Genomic DNA, 27,223 nt, shown 5'->3' with positions numbered 1-27,223 from the left:
AGTTGGATGCGATCCGCCAACCCAGTCTCAAAGAAGAAGAATAAGCAACGCTGAAGAAGAGCTCCGCAGAGTGCGCAGAGAAGGTAAGCTACTGTATGTTTATTGTCTGTACAATAGTGCCAGAATAGGACGCTAGATAACCCTATGTGAGTTATTTAGCTTTCTACAGCATCAAAACAATAGATTTGGCTATTCTAAAATGATTGACACATTTTCATCCTGAAGTAACGCACGTATCAACTGTTTAGTTAGCTGGCGCTGTTTATAACACTTGTAAACTGTTTCATCAAAAGGTTAGCAGCTACATAGCTAGCTAGCGTGCAACATCTCAAACAACTGCCAGTTCAGTGACTTGATGTCATGGGCTAAATTGTTGAACTAGCTAATGGCTCTACTGGTGGTGGCTAGCTAGCATCTTTGTTTCAACGTTAGCAAGACCAATCGACATTCTGACCTCAGTTGAGTCATGTTAGCTAGCTTACAATATTCCCTTGCCATATCCTCAAATGTATACAAATTAAGATGTAAGACGCATTAGATCAAATCCATGTAAAGTGTTGGAACAATGTCATGGATACAACCAGAACTACTGTTTGATACAGTTTACAGTTAGCTATCTAGTAAACACCAGAATAACTGAACATCTAGCATTGTGTATACTATGAGCTCCTTTGTCTGGCTCTCTCTATGTAATTCCAGGCCTCTTCATTGTTGACTTCCCTCTTTACTATGTGACGCGACTAGGGCCTCCTAATACTAGGCCCCTGCTATGTGGTGCCAGCTATTCACTCTGTTGTTACATGTGTGTCAGTGCTGCCAAAGTCACACACACATTCCCTTATCTCTGGCACTCTGAATAAGGTCACAGCTGAATCAACTGTCAGAGGACTTTTGACCAGTGACCACCAACAGCCCAAGACGACGACAACAACAACAACAACAACAACACATTGGTAAGAAAAGAGCATTGTCACTGCCTGCGTTGACCACTGGGTTGACGACTGCATCTCCCTACCTTATCTGGGAGGCATGGTGCTCCTATTTATACATGCTATGGGTTTATGGTTCTCATTTGGATTTTATTCCCTAACCCGGACGACGCTGGGCTAATTGTGCGCCGCCTCATGGGTCTCCCGGTCGCGGCCAGCTGTGATACAGCCCGGGAACGAACCCGGGTCTGTAGTGACACCTCGCGCCACTCGGGAGGCCTCTCATGTGGACTTGAAGTGGATTGGACCTGATATCATAAGGCACAGAAGCTACATATAATTGTAGTATTTATTGTAGTAGGCTGCTCCTGTTACTGAAGTGACACTGATCTGAAAAGTGTCTGGTGTTTCTGTAGAGATTATTCTGTAGATCTAGCCTAACTTGTGTTGTGAGCTGATGTTCTGCTGGTCATAACTAGGCTACTTGTCAACAAGACATCGGATGGAGAGTCTGTGTATCAAATGCTGCCTTTCTGTTTAGTCCTTCTTCTCCTAAATGTAGAAATATGTTTGAAATGGGTTTTACTTGTCCCTAGGATATTAACACGTTTATATCATATACCCAATCTTTTGTTTACACCATGATGACAGTGTAGAATAATAATGAAGTAAATATTTTGGCCCACAGCAGAATAGAGCATAGACCCACCCACATTAGCCTGAGTGCTCTTTTGCCTCTTCCAAGAAACTCTTGCACAATCTTGGCACATGAGACATTTTCAGACCGCAATAACAAAGGGTACTAATTTATGTGGCCATATTTTCATTTCATGGACCCTTCTTGATGTTTTAATGAATGTAGCTTTAGCAAAGAGTTGAGTTCATTACATTGTCATAATAAGTCAAAGAAATTGGCTAATTATGATGGGTTCTGTTGTCACCCTCAAAGATGTAGGCTATGCCTACTACTACGCTTAAACTCTACCATATTAAGTTTATACAGGGATGAGCCGAGGATTCATCATAAAATCTATATGCTTTTTGCTATGTTGAAGTTGTATCTGATATGATATGTTGTGCTGGGTTTGCACTAATTTCTGGACTTCTGCTCTTATTAAAGAGATAGTTTGAGATTTAGGCAATTAAGCTATTTCTTCTACTTGCAGTGTTATTTTCAGTTATCTGCATTTATGCCCTTTGCAAGCATAGTATTGTAAGTATCATAACAACGTTGGCTATTATACGATGAGAGAAATGTTTAAAGGTTGTGGCATTATTTTTTACACTTGTTATGAGCAAACTTACAACGCTAGCTAACTAACGTTACTGTTCTATAGTTCTGCTTTCTAACTTGGCTACTGTTATGTAACGTCTGTTTATGTGGTCCTCTGTAGCTCAGCTGGTAGAGCACGGCGCTTGTAATGCCAGGGTAGTGGGTTCGATCCCCGGGACCACCCATACACAAAAATAAAAAATGTATGCACGTATGACTGTAAGTCGCTTTGGATAAAAGCGTCTGCTAAATGGCATATTATTATTATTTATTTCTACGGTGTTGTTCTTAAATGTTAGGTTTACCATGTTATTGTTCAGAGTTAAGAAATGTTTCCTTTCTGTATTTTCATTTTAAGAAAAAAGCAACTCCTCTCTCTTATGGATTTATTGGGCAACTGTTTATGCTAGCTGTCAACCTGTACCCCAGAACACAGTGGGGACAGCATACCCATAGTCAGATGAGCATGCTAGCTGATCCCATAGACTTTCAGTCATTGCACTCATGCTAGTTGGCAATTGCTCCATTAACACTAATTTCCTTCAACTTAATTCAAACTGCACGTAGAGACATACAAATGATATCCGTGAGTTCATCTGACTGGGTAAATTGAAAAATGGATTAGTTGCCAAAATCTCAAACTATAATAATAATATGCCATTTAGCAGACGCTTTTATCCAAAGCGACTTACAGTCATGTGTGCATACATTTTTACGTATGGGTGGTCCCGGGGATCGAACCCACTACCCTGGCGTTACAAGCGCCATGCTCTACCAATTGAGCTACAGAGAACTATCCCTTCAGACTATTGTCATTGAAATTTGGACTACTATTTACAAAAGCACTACTTCTATATCTATATATGTGCACATACTGTATCTAGGCTATGTGCCTCTCATGTAGGCTACCCCACCCACTCAATAGTGAGTCAGTTTTGAATGTGTGGGTCTTGTTTTGGGGTTCTGTCTTTGGCAGAGACTGGCAAATAGTGTCTGTCTGAGTGACAGGACCAAGCTGTCTGCAGAAAAGATGGAGGACTCTGTAAATGCGGAGAGTGTCGCCAATGGAGGAGGCCTGGTGAACGCAGAGAAAGAGCCAGAAGACACTCTCAGGTACAGAAATCTGGGATGGTCTAACTTCACTTCAATGCTATTTCTGAAACTAGATGGGGGCTGGGGAATTTCTGGAAGTGAGAGGTGTCCTTTCTCATGTGTATGTTAAAGTGCCAGGGTGTGGGCAGGGTATGTTTCAGTTCTGTCAGATTTGGTCTGTCTCTTTATTTCTGAGGAGAGTCGAAAACACAATGGGCACGTTTCCCGGACACAGATTACGCCTTCTCCTGGAGTAAAAAGCATGCTCAATGGACAATAAGCTACATTGAACGTTGTTTTGTTGTTGTGCAGAACTAAGATTAATCTGGGTTTGGGAAGCCAGCCCTATGGGTAATTTAGTTAGTGTGTGCCTCTAGTTGCCCATGCGTTGTCAGCCAATGTGTCCTCCCCACAGCCCCACAGACCTTTCTGAACTGCTGGCTGCCGGGACCAAAGAGGTTCACGAGAAGGCTGAGAACACCCAGTTTGTCAAGGACTTCCTCAGGGGGCGCATCCGCAAGGAGCTCTTCAAGGTCAGTCTGGAGAATAGAGCAGCCACATAAAAGGACTCCTCAGAGAAATGTCTTTTCTGAGACTTAGTACAGCTGCATTCACTGTCTTGAACAGTATGCATAATCTGATTTACCCACAGCAGTCAGTTTTAAGGGTGTAGGCATTTTGATCTAACTTTGACATCCTCACTTTGCAAACGCTTTGTAAGATAATACTGTCAAGAATCGTGATGGGTCTTTCAGAACCACTGGTAATGAACAACCACTGTACTGAACAACGATCTCCTGTAAAGCTTTAAAGAACATGAAGTGCTTTGACATACTCACTTTGTGAGACTTTGCCAGGATACAGAAAGGGATGTATCTTGAAAACGTGAATGTTGACGCACAGTATTTGAGGGACTGTCAATTATTTGAAAATAAAATATTTGGGGTAAAATTGTCCTTTTATTCTCTTCCTGTGTCCCTGCATCTCTCCTCCCCCTCAGCTGGGCGATGTGGCCCTCTACTACACCTACGAAGCCATGGAGGAGGAGATCGAGAGGAACAAGGATCATCCTGACTTCTCCCCGCTCTACTTCCCAGAGCTGAATAGACGTGACGCCCTGGCCCGCGACCTGGACTACTTCTATGGTGAGGACTGGCGGGAGCGGGTCAGCTGCTCGCCAGCCACGCAACGCTACGTGGAACGCATCCACAAGGTGGGTAACCCAGAGGTTAGAGAAGTGGACCGGAAACCGGAAGGTCGCTGGTTCAAGTCCCAGGCTAGACGATTAAAAAAGTGGGGACTGAACTGGCTACTGGAGGGCTGCTAGTTTCAGATTCACATTACCACCATCCACTACCGTTGTGCCTTTATGCAAGGCACTTAATGCCTAAAACTACTCCATGGGTGCTGCACTGCAGCTGACCCTGTGCTGCTTCAATCCTCTGGTGTATGTGTGGAGTCCAGGGGAGGTTGAGAATAACAGAAGACAGCCAAAAGGCAAGAACATTGGACAATGAAGTTGTATTTGTATTGTAGGTGGGTCAGGAAGAGCCGGTCTTGCTGGTCGCCCATGCCTACACTCGCTACATGGGCGACCTGTCCGGGGGCCAGGTGCTGAAGAAGGTGGCCCAGCGGGCGCTGAAGCTGCCAGCGACGGGCGAGGGCGTCTACTTCTACCAGTTTGACGGCATCCACAGCGCCAAGGCCTTCAAACAGCTGTACAGGAGCCGGATGAATGAGTTGGAGCTGGACATGGCGACCAAGGACAGGCTGGTGGCGGAGGCCGTGCTGGCCTTTCAGTTCAACATGGAGGTGAGGAAGGGAAGAGAGAGAGACCTTCTGGTGTGGTGGGTCTTCTAGTAAACAGAGACTGCTGCACCTTCTGGTGTGGTGGGTCTTCTAGTAAACAGAGACTGCTGCACCTTCTGGGGTGGTGGGTCTTCTAGTAATTCCTTCTAGGTAATGGCTGGAAATATTGCCATCTCATATCTGTGGTTCCTTGAGTGGCGCAGCGGTCTAGAGGCGTCACTACAGATCCAGGTTCCATCCTGGCTGTATCACAACCGGCCGTGATTGGGAGTACTATAGCGCGGCGCACACAATTTGGCCCAGCGTCGTCCGGGTTAGGGGAGGGTTTGGCCGGGGTAGGCCGTCATTGTAAATAAGAAATTGTTCTTAACTGACTCGCCTAGTTAAATAAAGGTTAAATAAAAAAAGAGACGTTTAATTTTCAGAGGAAGCCAGGTCGCATTAGTTTAGTTTCAGAGGTAGGTCACAGTAGTTTAGTTTCAGAGGTAGGTCACAGTAGTTTAGTTTCAGAGGTAGGCCACAGTAGTTTAGTTTCAGAGGTAGGCCACAGTAGTTTAGTTTCAGAGGTAGGCCACAGTAGTTTAGTTTCAGAGGTAGGCCACAGTAGTTTAGTTTCAGAGGTAGGCCACAGTAGTTTAGTTTCAGAGGTAGGCCACAGTAGTTTAGTTTCAGAGGTAGGCCACAGTAGTTTAGTTTCAGAGGTAGGCCACAGTAGTTTAGTTTCAGAGGTAGGCCACAGTAGTTTAGTTTCAGAGGTAGGCCACAGTAGTTTAGTTTCAGAGGTAGGCCACAGTAGTTTAGTTTCAGAGGTAGGCCACAGTAGTTTAGTTTCAGAGGTAGGCCACAGTAGTTTAGTTTCAGAGGTAGGCCACAGTAGTTTAGTTTCAGTGTTAGTTTCATAGATGGGCATTTTTCAGTATTGTATCATTAAATGATTACTTAAATCTCAATAACCAGCCACTGTATTGATCCTGTCTTTGGAGATAAGAGTCTTGTGCCCAGGGAACATTTTTGGCCAACAGCAGATGGTTGGATTTGTGCTTATCACCGTAACCACTGCCAACTGGTTCTGAGAGTGTAGCCAGACAATGCGCCATCTATTATATTTCAATTTCAAGTGCCCAGATATGATCATTAATTCACTTCCTCGCATCTGGCTTCTGATTACATTACATGAATGTCAAATGTTGAACTTGATCATATTCTTGTTACGGTTCTGCATCATGGCAAATGGCCATTTATTTTACCAGTGGCACCTCCTTAAGTGAAATATCACTCCTTTCACTCTCCCACCTACCCACCCATAATGTGAAACTTTGTGGTAAATTCTGGGCCATCAGAATTCAGCTTACTGTTTCAGTTCAGGGATTGTGTTCATCAGGACACACAATAGCAAACTGTTCCAAAGCAATAACGAAAATAAGCTTTCCTTATTGGACATTTTCAGACGGTACCTCCCTGTTTGACCTTTTTTTCTGTTTCGTGCTGAGTGAACACGAACCAGTTGTAATCCCCTGTCTTTTGTGTGTTTGGTGTCAGGTATTTGATGAGCTAGAGGAGATGGGTAAGGATATCCAGGAGGAGGTCATGGACGCGGGCATGCCCGTTCACGGGGCCCATGGGACCGGAGGAGACCTCAACAAATGCCCCTACTACGCCGCACAAATGGGTACGCTAACACACAACTCCTGTAGGCTCTGTCTGGAAACAGTTATTTGATCCAGAAAACCACCTGAAAGAAAGTTGTTGTGCCATGTTAGCAATACGTGGGCATTTAGAACCAATACCCTTTCCACACTGTCATGCTGGCTTGGATATTTGCTTTTCACATTGTCCTATCCAGCATGGCTTCAGCAACTATGGTGGCTTCCTAACTAGGCCAGTGCAGTACAGCTTGGCTTGGCCTGGCTTAAAACTGGTATAAGAGTGTTTCAGATGGTAATGTGGGAGGTTTGCTTACCGTGTTCTTTGTCCTCTGTCTATCTCAGCGGCCAGTGGGGGCTCGGCGTACGTCGGTCAGCTGGCCATGGCCGTCCTCAGACACCCCACAGGCCAGGTCCTATTCGCCGCCTGGGTCGCTGCCCTCGCCGGATTGGCTGCGTGGTACTTCATGTGATCTGACCCCACAGCCAATCGTTGGCTGTCCTGCAGGAAAGAAGGAGGAAAAACAGGGAGGGAAGAAAGGAAGAATTGTTTTCTGAACGTTTGGATGAGAACCCGTCCGTACCCAGACCTTGTAACCCCTCCTCCCCTCCTCTCGTTTTCTCTCTCTCTACTACCTCCCTCTCACTCTCCCTCCGTCCTGTATCCTCCCAGTATGGTTGGTCATATTTGTAGCTCTTAGTATCATTTTAGAGCCATTTTTTTTTATTCAATCCTGTTATAGGATTTATTTCTTCTTGAGTTGACATGAGGTGACAATTGATCTTACTTGATTAGATTATAGTGTGATTTGTTGTCAGGTTGAAGTCTCTTTTATAATCCCAAACAATTGTATTATCGAGTGATGCAGTAGAGTTAGAGTGAAAAAACAGCTACCCCGCTATGACAAAAAAGGCTTTGTGGATTTTGACACTTTTAGCTTGCCATGGGGACTTGGACTATATTCTGTTGTCCCCTGGGTGGCCCCACAATCCGTCCATCAAACCAAAATGTCATCTTGAAAATATGAGAGCGGTGAGCCTCAGTGCTTGAAGTGGACTGAATTAGGTGCTGGTACTGAAGAAGTAGAACATTTGAGGTGCTGGCACTCTGTACCGGTGAGCACCAGCCCAACTCAAACACTGCTGAGCCGTATACAGTAAAAGTAACAAGTTCTATGCATATGTTAATATGCAGACCTGGCAAAGTGCAGGAGTGTTTCTGCAGGGCAGACTACTATGTCTTGCGTGAGTAGGTTGAGAGGCATCTTTTTAAGTTTGTGTTAATGGTTATGGGGGCGATACTCTCTTGGAAGTAGTCCCAAGATTCGGTTACGGACAACACAGGCTAACTGACAGCAAGAGCACACTTTATAGAAAGGTCTAGACTTTAAAATGTCTGCCAACGGTTGGCACACATCACAATGTATTATTTTTCTCTTCTCTCAAAATGAATGCAGGCAGAAAATTCCAACCTCCTGTGAAAAGCACACAGACAGTGAGTGAGTGACAGGATGGACACCTTTTAGTTCTCGTGTTTTAGGATGGACGAGCAATATTACTATTAATAATTTCTGAAGTGTATTTTTTGTTTTATGCTACGTTGTATTTAGTTATCTAGTGCTGTCCAGTCCCTTGTCCTTTGCATTGCACTCAGACAGTCTACAGGGGTACAGCGTGTCTGAAAACGGACACATCCGTCCTGGAAACGTGTATAAAGTTGATTTTCAGTATTGTTCTAGGCCTGTGGACACCAGGTAGAGGCAGCGAATACAGCAGCTAGTGTAATGGTCTGGGAGACAGGGCAGGACAGGTGAGATGAGATCAGGAAAGATTGGTGAAGACAAGGTACCTCATTAGTCTGAATGGATAACATTGAAGACTTAAAAGCTATGCACCAACCTGATGAGGTTGGGCCATCGTTGTTTAGTTGTGGAGGAGAGCAGTGTGTTGTGCAGGTGACCATAAGTTTATATCTGAGGAATTATAAGGCCACTACAGTATTTAGCAGATCCTATTCAGGTTTCACACTGACATCAACGTTACATTCCTTGATTTGTTTGTAGTTTTAACATTGAAGACAACAGTTTGCGTTGTATTCTATGCTTTCGCTTGAAGATGAAGAGATTAATGGTCAGAATGCTGAATACCAAAGGTCAAGTTGCTGACATCACATGACGTTATCTCGGTTCAATATTTAAACAGGTTCTATGCTGTGTGTTTTCAGGTCTGTGGTTCTCTCCTATCCATCTCTGGTGTATTTGGTAGTCATTGAATCCTTTGCAGGTGTTCGATGACATTATGTGTTCAGTAGCCCTCCATCGGAGGCGTTGAAGGCCTTTACCAGGTCGTGTTCATTGGGTATCAACAAAACAGAATGAAACAGGGATTATCTGGATTAGTCCAATAAGACATTTTTGATTTCCGTGGCTTAACTTTGTAAAACTTTTGCATTAATGAACATGACCCAGGTGTAGTTATGGCTGTCCAGACCAGTCTAGAGCCTCATTACACAGTCATGTACCTGTTGGGTCTCGGGTTCTTAATGGTTTATGTTAACACTCCCGAGTGGCGCAGTGGTCTAAGGCACTGCATCGCAGTGCTAGCTGTGCCACTAGAGATCCTGGTTCGAATCCAGGCTCTGTCGTAGCTGGCCGTGACCGGGAGACCCATGGGGCGGCGCACAATTGGCCCAGCGTCGTCCAGGGTAGGGGAGGGAATGGCCAGCAGGGATGTAGCTCAGTTGGTAGAGCATGGCGTTTGCAACGCCAGGGTTGTGGGTTCGATTCCCACGGGGGGCCAGTATGAAAAAATAAAAAAATAAAATAAAAAAAGCACTAACTAACTAAGTCGCTCTGGATAAGAGCGTCTGCTAAATGACTAAAATGTAAATGTAATGCAATTACAGTAGGGGGAAAAAAGTATTTAGTCAGCCACCAATTGTGCAAGTTCTCCCACTTAAAAAGATGAGAGAGGCCTGTAATTTTCATCATAGGTACACGTCAACTATGACAGACAAAATGAGAAAGAAAAATCCAGAAAATCACATTGTAGGATTTTTAATGAATTTATTTGCAAATTATGGTGGAAAAGTAAGTATTTGGTCAATAACAAAAGTTTCTCAATACTTTGTTATATACCCTTTGTTGGCAATGACACAGGTCAAACGTTTTCTGTAAGTCTTCACAAGGTTTTCACACACTGTTGCTGGTATTTTGGCCCATTCCTCCATGCAGATCTCCTCTAGAGCAGTGATGTTTTGGGGCTGTCGCTGGGCAACACGGACTTTCAACTCCCTCCAAAGATTTTCTATGGGGTTGAGATCTGGAGACTGGCTAGGCCACCCCAGGACCTTGAAATGCTTCTTACGAAGCCACTCCTTCGTTGCTGGGCGGTGTGTTTGGGATCATTGTCATGCTGAAAGACCCAGCCACGTTTCATCTTCAATGCCCTTGCTGATGGAAGGAGGTTTTCACTCAAAATCTCACGATACATGGCCCCATTCATTCTTTCCTTTACACGGATCAGTCGTCCTGGTCCCTTTGCAGAAAAACAGCCCCAAAGCATGATGTTTCCACCCCCATGCTTCACAGTAGGTATGGTGTTCTTTGGATGCAACTCAGCATTCTTTGTCCTCCAAACACGACGAGTTGAGTTTTTACCAAAAAGTTATATTTTGGTTTCATCTGACCATATGACATTCTCCCAATCCTCTTCTGGATCATCCAAATGCACTCTAGCAAACTTCAGACGGGCCTGGACATGTACTGGCTTAAGCAGGGGGACACGTCTGGCACTGCAGGATTTGAGTCCCTGGCGGCATAGTGTGTTACTGATGGTAGGCTTTGTTACTTTGGTCCCAGCTCTCTGCAGGTCATTCACTAGGTCCCCCCGTGTGGTTCTGGGATTTTTGCTCACCGTTCTTGTGATCATTTTGACCCCACGGGGTGAGATCTTGCGTGGAGCCCCAGATCGAGGGAGATTATCAGTGGTCTTGTATGTCTTCCATTTCCTAATAATTGCTCCAACAGTTGATTTCTTCAAACCAAGCTGCTTACCTATTGCAGATTCAGTCTTCCCAGCCTGGTGCAGGTCTACAATTTTGTTTCTGGTGTCCTTTGACAGATCTTTGGTCTTGGCCATAGTGGAGTTTGGAGCCTCTTAAAGAAGAAGTTACAGGTCTGTGAGAGCCAGAAATATTGCTTGTTTGTAGGTGACCAAATACTTATTTTCCACCATAATTTGCAAATAAATTCATTAAAAGTCCTACAATGTGATTTTCTGGAATTTTGACGTGTACCTATGATGAAAATTACAGGCCTCTCTCATCTTTTTAAGTGGGAGAACTTGCACAATTGGTGGCTGACTAAAAACTTTTTTCCCCCGCTGTATATTGCAAGACTTGTCTTATTTGAGTTCAATGTAAATTCTATTTTTTCTCTTAATTTTAGGATTTGTTTTCAGGGGATGGAACTGTTGCAGTATTTAGAACATTTGAGGAGTTCTGGAATGACCTGGGTTGTGTTCAGTAGGCACTAAACTGAAGAAAATACAAAACAGGGAGGGACTAACTGGACTTGTGCCCTAAAACGTGTGCCCTAATGAACACGATCCATAATCTCAGGTGTGAGTGTTGTTGGCGATGGACTAACGGAAGCCTGGTGATCTCAGTGAGCGCTTGACAGGCACACGTTGCGTGGCTCTTTCTTGCCTTGTCGGTTGTAACAGAAAGCAAACCGTAACCGTGTTATCGAACCCATTAGTCTTGTACAGTACACTGCAATCTAACTCAAATTAACCTTTATCAGTGACTGATGATTTACAACAAATGTCAATGGTCTCATTGTGAAAGAAGAAAATCACAGGAATACATCATATTGTCTGTAGTAAAATAAATAATTGAATTTCCTTTATACTTTTGTTGTCATTTCATGTGTTGGGAGGGGAAGTTGAGACATTTGATCTGTTTGAATACTTCAAACGTTCATCTTTCATTCCTTGTGTCCTTAATATAGCACAGATCTATTAGTGGTTGGATATGTGTAAGTAATGTTACTTGCACTGATCCAACTGATTCAGATCTGTTAATACTTCAAGGAAGGAAGGATATCTGAAGTAATAGACCAGGGTCATTGGCCCGTTCTACAGCTGTACAGTAGTTTAGTATTTCTGCTCTCTGTGTTCTCCACATCTGGCAGCAATAAGACACTAAACATCAATTCATTTAGATTTCACTTTTATTATAGATAGTATGTTATTTATTTCTCTAACATGTGACACATTGGTACGGTTGCAATATGAACAGCTGTCTATTTACATATGTAACAAGGCAGAATGGGGGTACATGAAAGTATGTGCTGCTTTGAGTGAATTCTCAGATTCATCAAGAGCGAGGGGGTTGACGAGGGGCAGAGTAGGAGGACAGAGCAGAGGTCCAGCCACATCTGATCCAACTGGTCCAGTCATACCTATCCTGGATGTCTGGGTTCTCACACAACCAAATGCATCTCCACACACATTACACACTATTTTTTTTAACCTTAATGTAATGGAGAAGGCTATCAGCCAGACAACTTCCTCTTTATCTCACCTTAGCTGTTTCACAGTACTAATGCGGTTATGAGGTTGGTACAACTCGCTGCTGTGGTTCGCTAGACAGGAAGCATACAGATCATAGAGGAATCCGAACAAACAGCTGAGTTACTACACATTTCAAAAATCAGGAGGATTTCAACCAAAACAAAGTTCCTTATTGCATCCGAGTCCTTTTAAATAAAATATTGATTTTCTATGCTTTAGGATTCTTATACACTAAGTGTACAAAACATTAGGAATAACTGCTCTTTCCATGACAGACCGACCAGGTGAAAGCTATGATCCCATATTAATTACACTTAAATCCACTCCAATCAGTGTAGATGAAAGGGAGGTGACAGGTTAAATAAGGATTTTTAAGCCTAGAGACAATTGAGACATGGATTGGTTGTGTGCCATTCAGACGGTGAATGGGCAAGACAAAAGATTTGAGTGCCTTTGAACGGTGTGTGGTGGTAGGTGCCAGGCGCACCAGTTTGAGTGTCAAGAACTGCAACACTGCTGGGTTTTTCACGCTCAACAGTTTCCCGTGTATATCAAGAATGGTCCACCACCCATAGGACATCCAGCCAACTTGACACAACTGTGGGAAGCATTGAGTCAACATGGGCCAGCATCCCTGTGGAATGCATGACACATTGTAGAGTCCATGCCCAACGAATTGAGGATGTTCTGAGGGCAAAAGTGGATGCAATTCAATATTAGGAAGGTGTTCCTAATGTTTTGTATATCCGTGTTTTTTTTGGCAATCACTGGAAACAGTGCATTCCTCAGAGAAGACAGCAGAAAGACCATACTTTGAGTGACTGCTGCTGCTACCACACGGTTAGGAATCTGATGGACAGGAACATTTGGAAAATCTATGGAATACCCTGTGAACGTAGCCGCACCTTTCGCTTTACTTCCGGATGATGTCCCTTAATCTTTTGTATGGGCTTCATGATTATATCGGCACATTTGTTAACACACGGTCATTTAAGATATGTATAATTATATTATATTTATATTAATTTACTTCTAACCGATGGCTTTTATGAAATATTTGTGCTTGAAGACCATTGCGCAACATTTTTGCACATTGAACACCATCCAAAAAACTACAAGGCTAAGGGGCAGTCACTTCCTGGTAACTTTCATAGCGTAGGCAGCAGGAGTGAGTTAGGACCACATTCTGTTTGAGTCTGTTTCATTCCATTGTCTTCTACTGCTAGGGAACTGATCAAGGACGAAGGTAGATCTGTGAAGGTAGATCTGGGCTAACCAGACTAGTACAGTGCCAGAGTAGGATACAGTAGACATCATCCCTCCAACACTCCCCCATATCTGGTCTCTCCTTATGGCCATGTAGCTGTCTTCTCTACCTCGGCCACTCGCCTCTCCAATATCTCCTCTCAGTTCCCAGTGGACCTTTTACCTTTCAGTAAAATTAAATAAAAAAGACAAAAACAGAATTACTGCATGTGTTTGCAAAACAAGCATAGGACAAACTACTGTACCTCCACCCATTGAAATAGAGTCACAGCTGAACATTGATTTGACTGGGGATGACTTTTCTAGTTATTATACACTGCTCAAAAAAATAAAGGGAACACTAAAATAACACATCCTATATCTGAATGAATGAAATAATCATATTAAATACTTTTTTCTTTACATAGTTGAATGTGCTGACAACAATCACACACAAATTATCAATGGAAATCAAATGTATCAACCCATGGAGGTCTGGATTTGGAGTCACCCTCAAAATTAAAGTGGAAAACCACACTACAGGCTGATCCAACTTTGATGTAATGTCCTTAAAATAAGTCAAAATGAGGCTCAGTAGTGTGTGTGGCCTCCACGTGCCTGTATGACCTCCCTACAACGCCTGGGCATGCTCCTGATGAGGTGGCGGATGGTCTCCTGAGGGATCTCCTCCCAGACCTGGACTAAAGCATCCGCCAACTCCTGGACAGTCTGTGGTGCAACGTGGCGTTGGTGGATGGAGCGAGACATGATGTGCTCAATTGGATTCAGGTCTGGGGAACGGGCAGGCCAGTCCATAGCATCAATGCCTTCCTCTTGCAGGAACTGCTGACACACTCCAGCCACATGAGGTCTAGCATTGTCTTGCATTAGGAGGAACCCAGGGCCAACCGCACCAGCATATGGTCTCACAAGGGGTCTGAGGATCTCATCTCAGTACCTAATGGCAGTCAGGCTACCTCTGGCGAGCACATGGAGGGCTGTGCGGCCCCCCAAAGAAATGCCACCCCACACCATGACTGACCCACCGCCAAACCGGTCATGCTGGAGGATGTTGCAGGCAGCAGAACGTTCTCCACGGCGTCTCCAGACTCTGTCACGTCTGTCACATGTGCTCAGTGTGAACCTGCTTTCATCTGTGAAGAGCACAGGGCGCCAGTGGCGAATTTGCCAATCTTGGTGTTCTCTGACAAATGCCAAACGTCCTGCACGGTGTTGGGCTGTAAGCACAACCCCCACCTGTGGACGTCGGGCCCTCATACCAACCTCATGGAGTCTGTTTCTGACCGTTTGAGCAGACACATGCACATTTGTGGCCTGCTGGAGGTCATTTTGCAGGGCTCTGGCAGTGTTCCTCCTGCTCCTCCTTGCACAAAGGCGGAGGTAGCAGTCCTGCTGCTGGGTTGTTGCCCTCCTACGGCCTCCTCCACGTCTCCTGATGTACTGACCTGTCTCCTGGTAGCGCCTCCATGCTCTGGACACTACGCTGACAGACACAGCAAACCTTCTTGCCACAGCTCGCATTGATGTGCCATCCTGGATGAGCTGCACTACCTGAGCCACTTGTGTGGGTTGTAGACTCCGTCTCATGCTACCACTAGAGTGAAAGCACCGCCAGCATTCAAAAGTGACCAAAACATCAGCCAGGAAGCATAGGAACTGAGAAGTGGTCTGTGGTCACCACCTTCAGAACCACTTCTTTATTGGGGGTGTCTTGCTAATTGCCTATAATTTCCACCTGTTGTCTATTCCATTTGCACAACAGCATGTGAAATGTATTGTCAATCAGTGTTGCTTCCTAAGTGGACAGTTTGATTTCACAGAAGTGTGATTGACTTGGAGTTACATTGTGTTGTTTAAGTGTTACCTTTATTTTTTTGAGCAGTGTATTTCTATGGTTAAACCATCGTGTGTATGCATGTACACTACATGACCAAAAGTATGTGGACACCTGTTCGTGGAACATCTCATCTCAAAATCATGGGCATTAATATGGAGTTGGTCCCCCCCTTTGCTGCTATAACAGCCTCCAGTCTTCTGGGAAAGCTTTCCACTATAAGTTGGAACATTGCTGCGGGGACTTGCTTCCATTCACCCACAAGAGCATTAGTAAGGTTAGCAACTGATGTTGGGCGATTAGGCCTGGCTCGCAGTAGGCGTTCCAATTCATCCCAAAGGTGTTCGATGGGGTTGAGGTCAGGGCTCTGTGCAAGCCAGTCAAGTTCTTCCACAACAATCTCAACAAACCATTTCTGTATGGACCTCGCTTTGTGCACGGGGGAATTGTCATGCTGAAACAGGACAGGGCCTTCCCCAAACTGTTGCCACAAAGTTGGAAGCACAGAATCATCTAGAATGTAATTGTATGCTGTAGCGTTAAGATTTCCCTTCACTGGAACTAAGGGGTCTAGGCCGAACCATGAAAAACAGCCCCAGACCATTATTCCTCCTCCACCTAACTTTATAGTTGGCACTATGCAGTTGGGTAGGGAGTGTTCTCCTGGCATCCGCAAAATCCAGATTCGTCCGTTGGACTGCCAGATGGTGAAGCGTGATTCATCACTCCAGAGAACGTGTTTCCACTGCTCCAGAGTCCAATCGAGGCGAGCTTTACACCACTCCAGCCGACGCTTGGCATTGCGCATGGTGATCTTAGGCTTGTGTGCAGCTGCTCGGCCATGGAAACCCATTTCATGAAGCTCCCGACGAACAGTTATTGTGCTGACGTTGCTTCCAGAGGCAGTTTGGAACTCAGTAGTGAGTGTTGCAACTGAGGACAGACGGTTTTTACGCGCTACGTGCTTCAGCACTCGGTGGTCCCGTTCTGTGAGCTTGTGTGGCCTACCCGTTTGCGGCTGAGCCGTTGTTGCTCCTAGACGTTTTCCACTTCACAATAACAGCACTTACAGTTGACCGGGGCAGCTCTGGCAGGGCAGAAATTTGACAAACTGACTTGTTGGAAAGCTGGCATCCTATGACAGTGCCACGTTGAAAGTCACTGAGCTCTTCAGTAAGGCCATTCTACTGCCAATTTTTGTCTATGGAGATTGCATGGCTGTGGCTGAAATAACCGAATCCACTAATTTGAAGGGGTGTCCACATACTTTTGTATGTATGTATGCATGCACCTTTATACAGATGACAGCCACAAACCAGCTGACTGACAAATGGTGTGCCACGAACCAGTTTGTTCCAGAAACAAACTGTGTATCCCACATATGCATGTCCACAAGTGGCAAAGGAGACATCATGACTAGAGTGTCCTACCTGGTTTGTGACTGTCAGGTGGAGCTAAACCATTTTTTTAACTTGGTGAAGAAGCCCTGCTCCTCCTTGCTCTCTCCTCCCTCCTCTTGCCTGTCCTGACCTGCCCCAGACTCCTTACCACTGCTGCCCCCACCTGGTCAGAAACATGTACTGCGTGAGCCAAGATTTCACTAATTTCACATTATCAGCCTTGATCAGCAGAGCTGGGACCTCAACTAATTGTAAACCAAATGAAGTGAAGCAGGTAAGTGTGCAGTCAGTGTGTAGGAACCTAGCGCAGAAACAGTGTGTGTGTGCCACTACCTGCAGTGGTGCTGGTGACACCATTGACAGTCCCCTCCACTTCAGTCTCGTCCTCTGCGTAGCTCATGAGCAGAGCTTTCTGTCTGTCTGTCAGGGTCCTGCACACACACACACACACACACACAAGAGTGGAGATGAGCATCTAACATTTGTCAGTAACTTACTACAGAGATGTTATCTGAAGGTGTATTGTCAGTAACTTACTACAGAGATGTTATCTGAAGGTGTATTGTCAGTAACTTACTACAGAGATGTTATCTAAAGGTGTATTGTCAATAGCTTACTTGGGGACTCTGACTTTGACGTGGACGTAGTGATCTCCGTAACCATAGCCACTGATCCGTGCGATGCCCTTCCCAGAGAGGAGGATTCTCTGGTCTGTCTGGATCCCAGCAGGGATCTACAAGAGGATCCACCAATCACAGTTAGTTACTGGCCATCGATCCATCACTCCTATGTCTGTACAGTTGAAGTCTGAAGTTTACATCCACCTTAGCCAAATACATTTAAACTCAGTTGTTCACAATTCCTGACATTTAATCCTAGTAAAATTTCCTTGTTTTAGGTCAGTTAGGAACACCACTTTATTTTAAGAATGTGAAATGTCAGAATAATAGTGGAGAGAATTATTTATTTCAGCTTTTATTTATTTCAACACATTCCCAGTGGGTCAGAAGTTTATATACACTCAATTAGTATTTGGTAGCATTGTCTTTAAATTGTTTAACTTGGGTCAAACGTTTCAGGTAGCCTTCCACAAGCTTCCCACAATAAATTGGGTGAATTTTGGCCCATTCCTCCAGACAGACCGGGTGTAACTGAGTCAGGTTTGTAGGCCTCCTTGCTCGCACATGCCTTTTCAGTTCTGCCCACACATTTTCTATAGGATTGAGGTCAGGGCTTTATGATGGCCACTCCAATACCTTGACTTTGTTGTCCTTAAGCCATTTTGCCACAACTTTGGAAGTATGCTTGGGGTCATTGTCCATTTGGAAGACCCATTTGCGACCAAGCTTCCTGACTGATGTCTTGAGATGTTGCTTCAGTATATCCACATAATTTTCCTTCCTCATGATGCCATCTATTTTGTGAAGTGCACCAGTCCCTCCTGCAGCAAAGCACCCCCACAGCATGATGCTGCCACCCCCGTGCTTCACGGTTGGGATGGTGTTCTTTGGCTTGCAAGCATCCCACTTTTTCCTCCAAACATAACGATAGTCATTATGGCCAAACAGTTCTATTTTTGTTTTATCAGACCAGAGGACATTTCTCCAAAAAGTATGATCTTTGTCCCCATGTGCAGTTGCAAACCATCTGGCTTTTTTATGGCGGTTTTAGAGCGGTGGCTTCTTCCTTGCTGAGCGGCCTTTCAGGTTATGTCGATATAGGACTCGTTTTACTGTGGATATAGATACTTTTGTACCGGTTTCCTCCAGCATCTTCACAAGGTCCTTTGCTGTTCTGGGATTGATTTGCACTTTTCGCACCAAAGTACGTTCATCTCTAGGAGACAGAACGCGTCTCCTTCCTGAGCAGTATGACGGTTGCGTGGTCCCGTGGTGTTTATACTTGCGTACTATTGTTTGTACAGATGAACGTGGTACCTTCAGGCGTTTGGAAATTGCTCCCAAGCATGAACCAGACTTGTGGAGGTCTACAATTTTATTTCTGAGGTCTTGGATGATTTCGATTGATTCTTTTGAGGCCTTGAAATACATCCACAGGTACACCTCCAATTGAATCAAATTATGTCAATTAGCCTATCAGAAGCTTTTAAAGCCATGACATCATTTTCTGGAATCTTCCAAGCTGTTTAAAGGCGCAGTCAACTTAGTGTATGTAAACTTCTGACCCACTGGAATTGTGATACAGTGAATTATAAGTGAAATAATCTGTCTGTAAACAATTGTTGGAAAAATTATGTGTCATGTACAAAGTAGATGTCCTAACCGACTTGCCAAAACTATAGTTTGTTAACAAGAAATTTGTGGAGTGGTTGAAAACGAGTTTTAATGACTCCAACCTAAGTGTATGTAAACTTCCGACTTCAACTGTATGTATGTATGTATGTATGTATGTATGTATGTATGTATGTATGTATGTATGTGTCACAGAAAGGTTGGTATGTCTGTGTGTCTCTCACCGAGAGGTTGACTGTCTCGTAGAGGCCCTGTGCCCGGGCCGTGCCCCCCAGGACAGCCTGAGCTACAGAGATCATCACATCAGAGTGGATGTCTGCTCCATCCCGTCTGAATACTGGGCTCTTCTGGACCCGGAACGTGATGAACACCTCCTTCTTCCCCACAGGCATCCTGACCGTCTGACCGTCCTCAACACCTGCAAAGAGACAACACAGCCAGTTAAGCCGGGCGTGCACTACACGACTTTCAATATCCTAACATCGCTGAGCCTCTCACATTAAACGTCTTTCCTACGTAGTGGTGCAGACGGGGTCACACACTACACGATGTGGCACAGACGGGGTCACACACTACACGATGTGGCACAGACGGGGTCACACACTACACGATACTTCATACCACCACGCTGTCTCACCCAAACATTTATGCAATTAGATTGTCAACGTAGCTAGAACAAATCAGCCTCAAACATTTTCAGTCAGACATTCACACCTGCCATAGAGTTGAAATATCTAGCCAACATTTTGAATTTTATAACATTGCTTGTGAACTTCAGAGCTGTAACGATTTGACACTTTGGCTTTGGTTAAAGGCAAGTACAAACGCATACTAGTAGTGGTCATGGCTCCTGCTGGAGAGTCTACACATTCTGGGTGACGCAAAACAACGTCATCATCTCAAGGGCTTCTTCTCTGGCCAGCTCTCATTGGCTATTGCTGATCACCGTTCTCAAAACATGTCGTTGCACATCTAACACACTACAAGAGTATTGCAGATTTTGTGCCGATAAAATCAAACATGTTTGAAAATATCAGGACGTCTGGGACTGCTCAAAGACAGGATCGGTAGCCCTCATATTGAGTCTCTGACCCGCTCACATTAAACGTGCGTAGGTGATGGCCGCGCACCCCGAGTAGTCAACGACATGGGGATTTTGTATCTGATCTCAAAAACGTGTCTGGGACAGCTAAATCAAGGCCAAAATTGTGTAGTGTACACCCGGTTTCAGAGACTGATTCATCCAGCATTATAGTTTTATAGAAGTTTTAAACAGTAGGGACTGCTTCATGCAGCATTTTAGAGTTTTATAGAAGTTTCAAACAGTATAAGATCATTATACAATTGGTCAGTGATCTTATTGAGAAAAGGAAGTGTTCATGTGAGAGATTCAGGATGAAAAGGCTGCTTCTGGGTCTCTGTGTGTGTAAGAAAATGCATACTATTTTTAGATCAAGTATTGTTTTGAAAGATTCTAGGTAAGACTGGGTAGGTATAGGAGTGAGTGAGAGTCAGTGTGTGGGTGTACGTGTGTCTCACCTGCTGGCACAGGCACCGTAACTGTCTTTTTCTGTCTGGTTTGTCCGGTCCCGTGACAGGAGTTACAGGGGGTGGAGATCACAGTGCCTTTCCCACTACAGCGACGGCATGTCGACCGCATCACAAAGGGGCCCGTGTTCACCGTCTCCTGCACAGCGCAAAACACACAAGCACGTGAGACAAGCACGTGAGACACGAACACATCACGTCACACATCATGTCACCTACCATGCCAGAGCCGTTGCAGTAGTGGCAGTGCACAACCTTGGTACCCGGCTCGCTCCCTTTGCCTTCACAGCGCTGGCAGCTGGCCTCAGTGTTGAACGCCATCTCTTTGTTGACCCCCTTGGCAGCTTGGTTGAACGTCAGCTCCATGATAAACTGGGAGGAAAGCAGGGACAAGAGATTAATCTTGGATGTCCTTAACAAAAGGTTTACACTCCTAAAAAAAGAATTACTTCCTGCTTTTACTTCCTGGCATGGGCTCACTCAATATGGCCTCACTGAACATTTACTTGAATGAGGAGTCATAACTTCTGTTTGTGCTGTATAGCCAACTCATATGGTCGTTGTCATGCACAGACAGATCTGGGATTAGGCTAGTCGTAACGCCCTCTCCAAACCCCCTGCTTCTAAAAGCAGTAAGGCGTCCCAACAACGTACCTCCTGGGGCTGATCAAATATGGCGTTGAAGTCACCGAAGCCGCGGCTTCCGGAGAACTCCCCAAAGATCTTGCGGAACAGTTCCTCTGGGTCCACGCTGCTGGTCTGTCCGCTCCAGTACTGCTGGTGTCCACCACCACCCGCCTGGTTGGCATCAAACCCTGCCACCCCGTACGTGTCATACTGCTTCCTCTTCACCTCGTCACTCAGCACCTGGGGGAGAACAAAGCAGGAAATAAGATGCACAGTCCTCCAGTAAGATCAGGTAGTTCCATCATAAAGTCAAGTGGTTCTGATGTTTTGTTTATTTGATTAACAGACACTTCAAGAGTGACATCAAATAGTACCAAGAAACCAGTTAGGCAAGTAACTAACTAACTAGTGATTCCACATCAGCTACACAAGTCACAGAAATATTGCTATACCTTTCACCGCTATCCCTTTAATCTCATTTTAGTTTCTTAAAGGGGAAGCCGGTTTTGAAGAAGAACTTGAGCCAAACCTCATAAGCTTCAGCCAGCTGAGCAAATTTCTCCTTGGCCTTAGGGTCTTCCTTGTTGGTGTCAGGATGATACTTCTTGGCCATCTGAAGAGAGACAACAACAAACATTCTCCTTCAACAACTGTGGTGAGTGGTGAAAGCAAAGGATCAATACAGTAAGTCAACACTACACAGGAAGTGGTCACACACACACACACAGTGACACACACACCTGGTAATATGCTTTCTTGATCTCTTTTTGGGTGGCAGTGCGTGGTACCCCCAGCACTGTGTAGAAGTCCTGTTTGTTGGATGCCGGGGCACTTGTGTGGAAGGACAGTGTGCAGATGACATGGGGAGATTTGACACCTGGAACTACAAAGAAAGGGCATGTGAGTAGATTACACCTGGCGACATGATTGTGGATTATATATCTATTTTCAAGGTACCTACAGGCCTGTACACTCACACAATTCATATATAACACTAAGCAGGGCTCTATCGATATATCTGGGGACTCAAACTAAATACATTAAAGTTAGCTGCTGTCTGTTATGATCAGCTCTTGGGCCAAGAAGTTTCTAGCCAACGCCAGTTGGCATCTGTAACTACCTAATCAGGGACCATGCAGATACAGCTAGTTCAACGCACTGTGTTTGACTGTACAGTACAGTAGCCATTCCTGACAGTCCGTTCAAGATCATCAGTGCTGTGACCTGACATGACTTTCCATGCAATGGCTATGCAGCTGCAGGCTAGCTACAGTATCAAACACCCCCAACAATTTGAATGCGTACAAGCTAACTGCTAGCTAGCTATGGGATTACATCCCTCTTCCATGGTATGTCATCATCATCCATGAGCTAACGTTAGTCTGTCTTTCAGTTGCATCGTTAGGAATGTTACCGTGGTGTCAAAAAAACTGATTGCAGACTGTCAGTTGTGTCCAAAAAGGTGCATGGAAACTACGAGAAACGCTAGCATCAAGCTAGCCTAGCTTGCTAGCTAGGCCGTCTAAGTGCACCCCCTACCTGACAGCCCTCTCAATGTCAACGCATTCCCCGTGCCCCCGCGCATTGCATTGCCTCCCGGCCACATCTTCTGTGTTCCTAAAGTCGACAGACTTCTGGCACCTCCATTAGAAGAAGGGGCCAGAGCACAGCAAGCACGACGGTGACCGGAGAACACAGCAACTGTTATCCAGCGTGTGGAGCACCGAGCCGCTGAGGACGCCATCATTACTCCACTGCTGTTACTCAGCGGGGACTGCGCATGTGCAAGTAAAGCGGTGTCACGGACATGCGCAGAAGCGTTGACCGCCAATAAAGATATTTTTGTTTCAAGATTGAAGATTGCCAACTTGAGAGCAAACTAACTTTCACTCTGTTGCAATATCTGCACTTGAGAAACTGTGGATGAGTATTTAAACATTTGTATCCCATGCAGTCCGCTTCTTACTCACGATTAAACATTTAAAACATAAATATTTGTATTTTACCGTGGTCAATCACAATTGATGTAGCTAAACAGGGATCTGAGTCGATCGTCGATAGAGTCGTTCACATAGTACAGCGAGTTGTGACAGTGCTGAACTCGAGAACTGTCATCTGAAAAGGAGCGTGCTGCTGAGTGCTCGCGCTTTTAGGAGAGTATCAACAAGACAGAGATACCCGGAAGGCACGAAAGTTAATTTAGGTGACTAGAATGAATCGTTTCAAGACCTCCAAATTCAAAAACACCACCCCGAAGATCGCCAAGAAAGATGTAAGTAATGAGCGTTGAAAGAAAGCCTCGCCAGCATTGGTTCTTAGCAACCGTGAAGAAGACGGAGTGGTGTTTTGGGGAACGTCTGAAAATGTATGGAGGAAATTGAACTTCCTGCATATCTGCAGAAGGCTATTGCATCGCAAGAGTGTGTCGGTAGAGAAACAATTGTCTACGAAAATCAAGAGCAAATCGCGAAGGCTGCTACAGTGTTAACCATGTGGTTATTGTTATCTAGCTAGCTTTCAGCAGTCTATGCAAATTCCACGTTTGACAGTGGTTCGTATTGGGCAGGATTGTCGGATGTTACAGATAGGCTGTGATGCTCATCATCACTGAATGGCCACATTGTTGCGAATTCTTGCTCTCATTGTAACCGGTCACCATTCTACAATGTAGCAGCAATGCTCAGATTTGAGATGTAAAGTGCACTGTACATACAATACGTATCCCTACGCCATTTAACAAAGCTCCTCTCTGTCAACCAATGACTGTAGGCTGTGAATAAGATACACCGTGGTGGTGTCATGCCGTCAGTCCTGGTGTTAGATACCTGGGAGTGCCTCGCATACCGGTTTTAAAAAGCAGGTAGATTGAGTTACACACGTTTGGGCTGTGCTCCAATTTGCACAGACAGCCATTACTACTCTTCCTGTGGATGATTATGTAACCTCCCCACTGCTGTCTTGTGATGACTGGCTGAGACAGTGGAAATGTCTGACATTCTTAATATCAAGTGGATGATTTAGGCATTGTGGAGGATTTCATTTTATAACCTAGTAGATCCTGATGATGCAAGTTGATCTCTGGACTTGCTGTAGCTAAGCCCCTTGATGAAAAATAGTTCTGCCTTGAGGGCTTCTCATGATATCAGCCAGTCACCTCCTACATGCTGTCAGATATAGGCTACCACCTGAACAGCCTTGAGGACTTCTCATGATGCCAGCTAGTCACCTCCTACATGCTGTCAGATGTAGGCTACCACCTGAACAGCCTTGAGGACTTCTCATGATGCCAGCTAGTCACCTCCTACATGCTGTCAGATGTAGGCTACCACCTGAACAGCCTTGAGGACTTCTCATGATGCCAGCTAGTCACCTCCTACATGCTGTCAGATGTAGGCTACCACCTGAACAATCCCTCTTATTTAGAACCATGGCTTGCCTTTTTTAGCCTGGGCTTTGTCTCTTTATATGTATATATTTATTCAGGTTTAGCCTGGGCTTTGTCACACATTATTGTGTGGGGGGATAGAGAGAAAGATGAAAATGGGAAATACCCAAGGGCTTGGGCAAGGCTACTGGGGCCGGGGCCTTGGCTGTGGCAGGTCCTGGGACTCAAGTGCAGTCACAGCAGGTCTGAGGACTGGGGATTAGTCCAGTCAGCTGTTCAGTCCTATGCTAAAGCCCCAGAGGCCCTTAGATGTATCTGATGGTGAAGCCACACACCGCTGCTACCAGGTGCTCAGAGCATGTGTGACACCCAACTGCAGTCTCCTCAGAGCTGTATGTGCATGATGACCTACAGTGGTTAGGCCTACAGTGTAAACTACAGTACACTGCTGCACGGTCAAGCAATAGCTGAAGTTCATGACTGATTTGGCATTGATGAGAGTTAAGTTCCCTTTTATAATAGGTCTACATCATGAGTGACCCCTCTCTGGCTAAAATACAGCTTGAAAAGGTTGCTCTTATAAATAGGTTATGAAACAGACCATTACTTGGATGATTATTCTCAATGTAGCAAGCTTCCACACAGTCTCACAGTGTGAGTGAGTTTCAGCTGCAGAGTGGATCTCTGATCCTGTTACGAGCACTGCCTCAGAAAAGCAACGCTCAAAGCACCACTTCAAATGGGGAGAGAGAGAGCGAAAGCGAGAGTGAGAGAGCTAGAGGGAGAGAGAGGGTTAGAGAGGGAGGGAGAACTCCAAGGAGTGAGTGAGTGTGAATGGGCACCTGGTTCTCTTTATGCCTGGCTGCCTATGGAGCAGTAATGTGTGTTTCCTGAGAGAGAGAAACTAGCTGTTTTGCTAGGCTGTCAGACGCTGTCTGGGCTGCAAAGTGCTCTCTGTACCTTCCCTGCTGGTGCTCGCGACTGTGTTTAGGCCTATTGTCTGACATGGTTAGTCCATAACGGTTTTGGCAGCAGTGGTATTCAAACACACAGCCCTCCTGCCTCTGCCCTGTTGTTACTGTTGTGAAAAGAGGTTTTAGAATGCACATCGCAGGGAGTCGCTTCCACTTCCTTAACATTCTGCTGATACAACAGGCACGGCAGAGGGTGTGTGTATAACAACACGCCCTCTGATACCGTCTTCCTTATTATCACAGTTAGTCTTTAATCTTGGGTGTTTGGAGAAGCAGTGTGTGTGTGCTCTGCCTCTGCGTTTAAGGTATCCACAGTTTATTTTGGGATGACTATGAACTGCATTGCACTTCAGCAGTGTGTGTCTGAAAGAGTGTGAGCTGCTGTTCTCTTGTGTGGACTTGTCAAGGGAACGCTTAGGATCCCACTCAGTTGGACAGACTTGCATTTTAAGTGAACAGACAACAACTGAAACATTCTAATGGTTTTCTTGTCATGTATAACAACAATTATGTTTGTCCCTACTCTATTGTATTAGCATAGGTCAGAAATAGCCGTCATCTTTTAGACCACAGTGATCACCTTTGTTTTATCTGATGGCCAGTTCCATCAGTCAGCTTCCTAATGATAGCTCCAGAGTCCCACCACACGTACCCCTAATGCACTGTTAATTACCCCTCTGTGTCCAGGGCTGGATCAGTAATATCCGGGCAGGATCCTTCACCTCTCAGGGGAACCACATCAAATCCAGCCCCAGGCTTGTGGCCTTCAACACTGACCAGGCCGGTAAGGATGAGACTCAGTCGGGACAACTATAGGGCCAACCGGAACCGTACTGTGCTGGCTTGGACATTTTCTTTTCAAAATGTCAGTTCATGCATGGTTCTAGCAACTATGGTGGATGTGGTATCCGTTTGGCCCTATAGTGTGATTCAGGCAACAGTGGTATGCGGTTGGGGTTCAACTAAGAATGTTCTGTCTGGTCTCTTATGAGGAGTCATGCTGTCTGTCTCTCTGGTAAGTTTACCTGTCTGTTGAAGCGTGTGTGAGCAGGTATTACCATCACAGAGCAGATATTTCCCATATCTTGAATCTCCATCTGTTTTGTATGAAAGAGAGACTGTATCGATCACACTGTCTGTGTCTCTGTGTGTGTCTCTCTGTGTGTGTTTTTGTGTGTGTGTGTCTCTTTCTCTGTCACCAGGTGGAGGAATGCTCGGCCTCACCTCTGTGGAACCAGGGTCTGATGGCAAGTGGACAGTGACTCTGATCCCATGTCATGCTGGTAAGATCCCTCTATCTACTTTTCATCCCTCCTTCACAAGCACCAGACACTATCCACTCATCACAACTCTCTCATTTCTCTCTCTGTTGTTTTACATTTCTTAAAGCTGCAATATGTAACTTTTTGGGCGACCTGACCAAATCCATATAGAAATGTGTGTTATAGATCTGTCATCTGCATCGAAAGCAAGTCTTAAGAAGCGGTAGATCTGTTCTATGTGCACTATTTCTATGCTTCCCGTTTAGTTTTATTTTTGCGTCTTTTGCTTCAAACAGCTGAAAATACAATATTTTTGGTTATGTAAAATATATTTCTCAGTGGTTTAGATGGT

General features: G+C 45.0%; 3 protein-coding genes across 5 annotated transcripts in view; 2 read left to right on the top strand and 1 right to left on the bottom strand.

Annotated features, from left to right (window-relative positions):
* Window positions 1-9,550, top strand: LOC311103751 (heme oxygenase 2-like). Of its 2 annotated transcripts, none has more exons than XM_084145392.1 (8): window positions 1-83; window positions 862-953; window positions 3,179-3,315; window positions 3,710-3,827; window positions 4,295-4,507; window positions 4,831-5,106; window positions 6,643-6,772; window positions 7,092-9,550. In XM_084145392.1, the coding sequence occupies exons 3-8, from the start codon at window positions 3,233-3,235 to the stop codon at window positions 7,217-7,219; spliced, it is 948 nt and encodes a 315-aa protein (XP_084001518.1). In that variant the 5' UTR covers window positions 1-83; window positions 862-953; window positions 3,179-3,232; the 3' UTR covers window positions 7,220-9,550. The 2 variants fall into 2 exon arrangements, with proteins under 2 accessions (XP_084001518.1, XP_084001519.1); XM_084145393.1 differs by having other exon boundaries at window positions 77-146.
* Window positions 9,551-11,962: 2,412 nt separating this feature from the next.
* On the bottom strand, window positions 11,963-22,997 carry LOC311104502 (dnaJ homolog subfamily A member 3, mitochondrial-like; the record flags this gene model as incomplete). Of its 2 annotated transcripts, XM_084146356.1 has the most annotated exons (11): window positions 11,963-13,752; window positions 16,854-16,986; window positions 17,157-17,254; window positions 17,441-17,556; window positions 19,300-19,493; window positions 20,615-20,762; window positions 20,843-20,995; window positions 21,278-21,490; window positions 21,780-21,863; window positions 21,991-22,133; window positions 22,790-22,997. In XM_084146356.1, 10 exons carry the CDS (start codon window positions 22,995-22,997, stop codon window positions 16,868-16,870), a joined length of 1,476 nt encoding a protein of 491 aa, XP_084002482.1. In that variant the 3' UTR covers window positions 11,963-13,752; window positions 16,854-16,867. The 2 variants fall into 2 exon arrangements, with proteins under 2 accessions (XP_084002482.1, XP_084002483.1); XM_084146357.1 differs by lacking the exon at window positions 16,854-16,986.
* A 391-nt stretch (window positions 22,998-23,388) lies between these two features.
* Window positions 23,389-27,223, top strand: part of LOC311103233 (coronin-7-like) — a gene marked incomplete at its 3' end in the record, with an annotated part of 63,201 nt that continues 59,366 nt past the window's right edge. Inside the window, exons 1-3 of the mRNA XM_084144772.1 lie at window positions 23,389-23,522; window positions 26,297-26,393; window positions 26,812-26,892. Of these exons, the coding sequence (XP_084000898.1) occupies window positions 23,463-23,522; window positions 26,297-26,393; window positions 26,812-26,892 (238 nt within the window). The 5' untranslated portion in view covers window positions 23,389-23,462. The remainder of the gene's footprint in view (window positions 23,523-26,296; window positions 26,394-26,811; window positions 26,893-27,223) is intronic.

Source organism: Coregonus lavaretus (genome assembly GCF_964263955.1).
Source record: "Coregonus lavaretus genome assembly, chromosome: 28".
Classification (NCBI taxonomy): Eukaryota; Metazoa; Chordata; class Actinopteri; order Salmoniformes; family Salmonidae; genus Coregonus; species Coregonus lavaretus.
The sequence above is the reverse complement of the archived record's forward strand: the minus strand, read 5'-3'. Positions and strand labels throughout refer to the sequence as shown.

Coding starts and splice junctions, on each gene's coding strand:
- LOC311103751 (XM_084145392.1), top strand. CDS start 3,233: ATGGAGGACTCTGTAAATGCGGAGAGTGTCGCCAATGGAGGAGGCCTG. Junction 3,316..3,709: donor GAGCCAGAAGACACTCTCAG/GTACAGAAATCT, acceptor TCCTCCCCACAG/CCCCACAGACCTTTCTGAAC. Junction 5,107..6,642: donor CCTTTCAGTTCAACATGGAG/GTGAGGAAGGGA, acceptor GTTTGGTGTCAG/GTATTTGATGAGCTAGAGGA.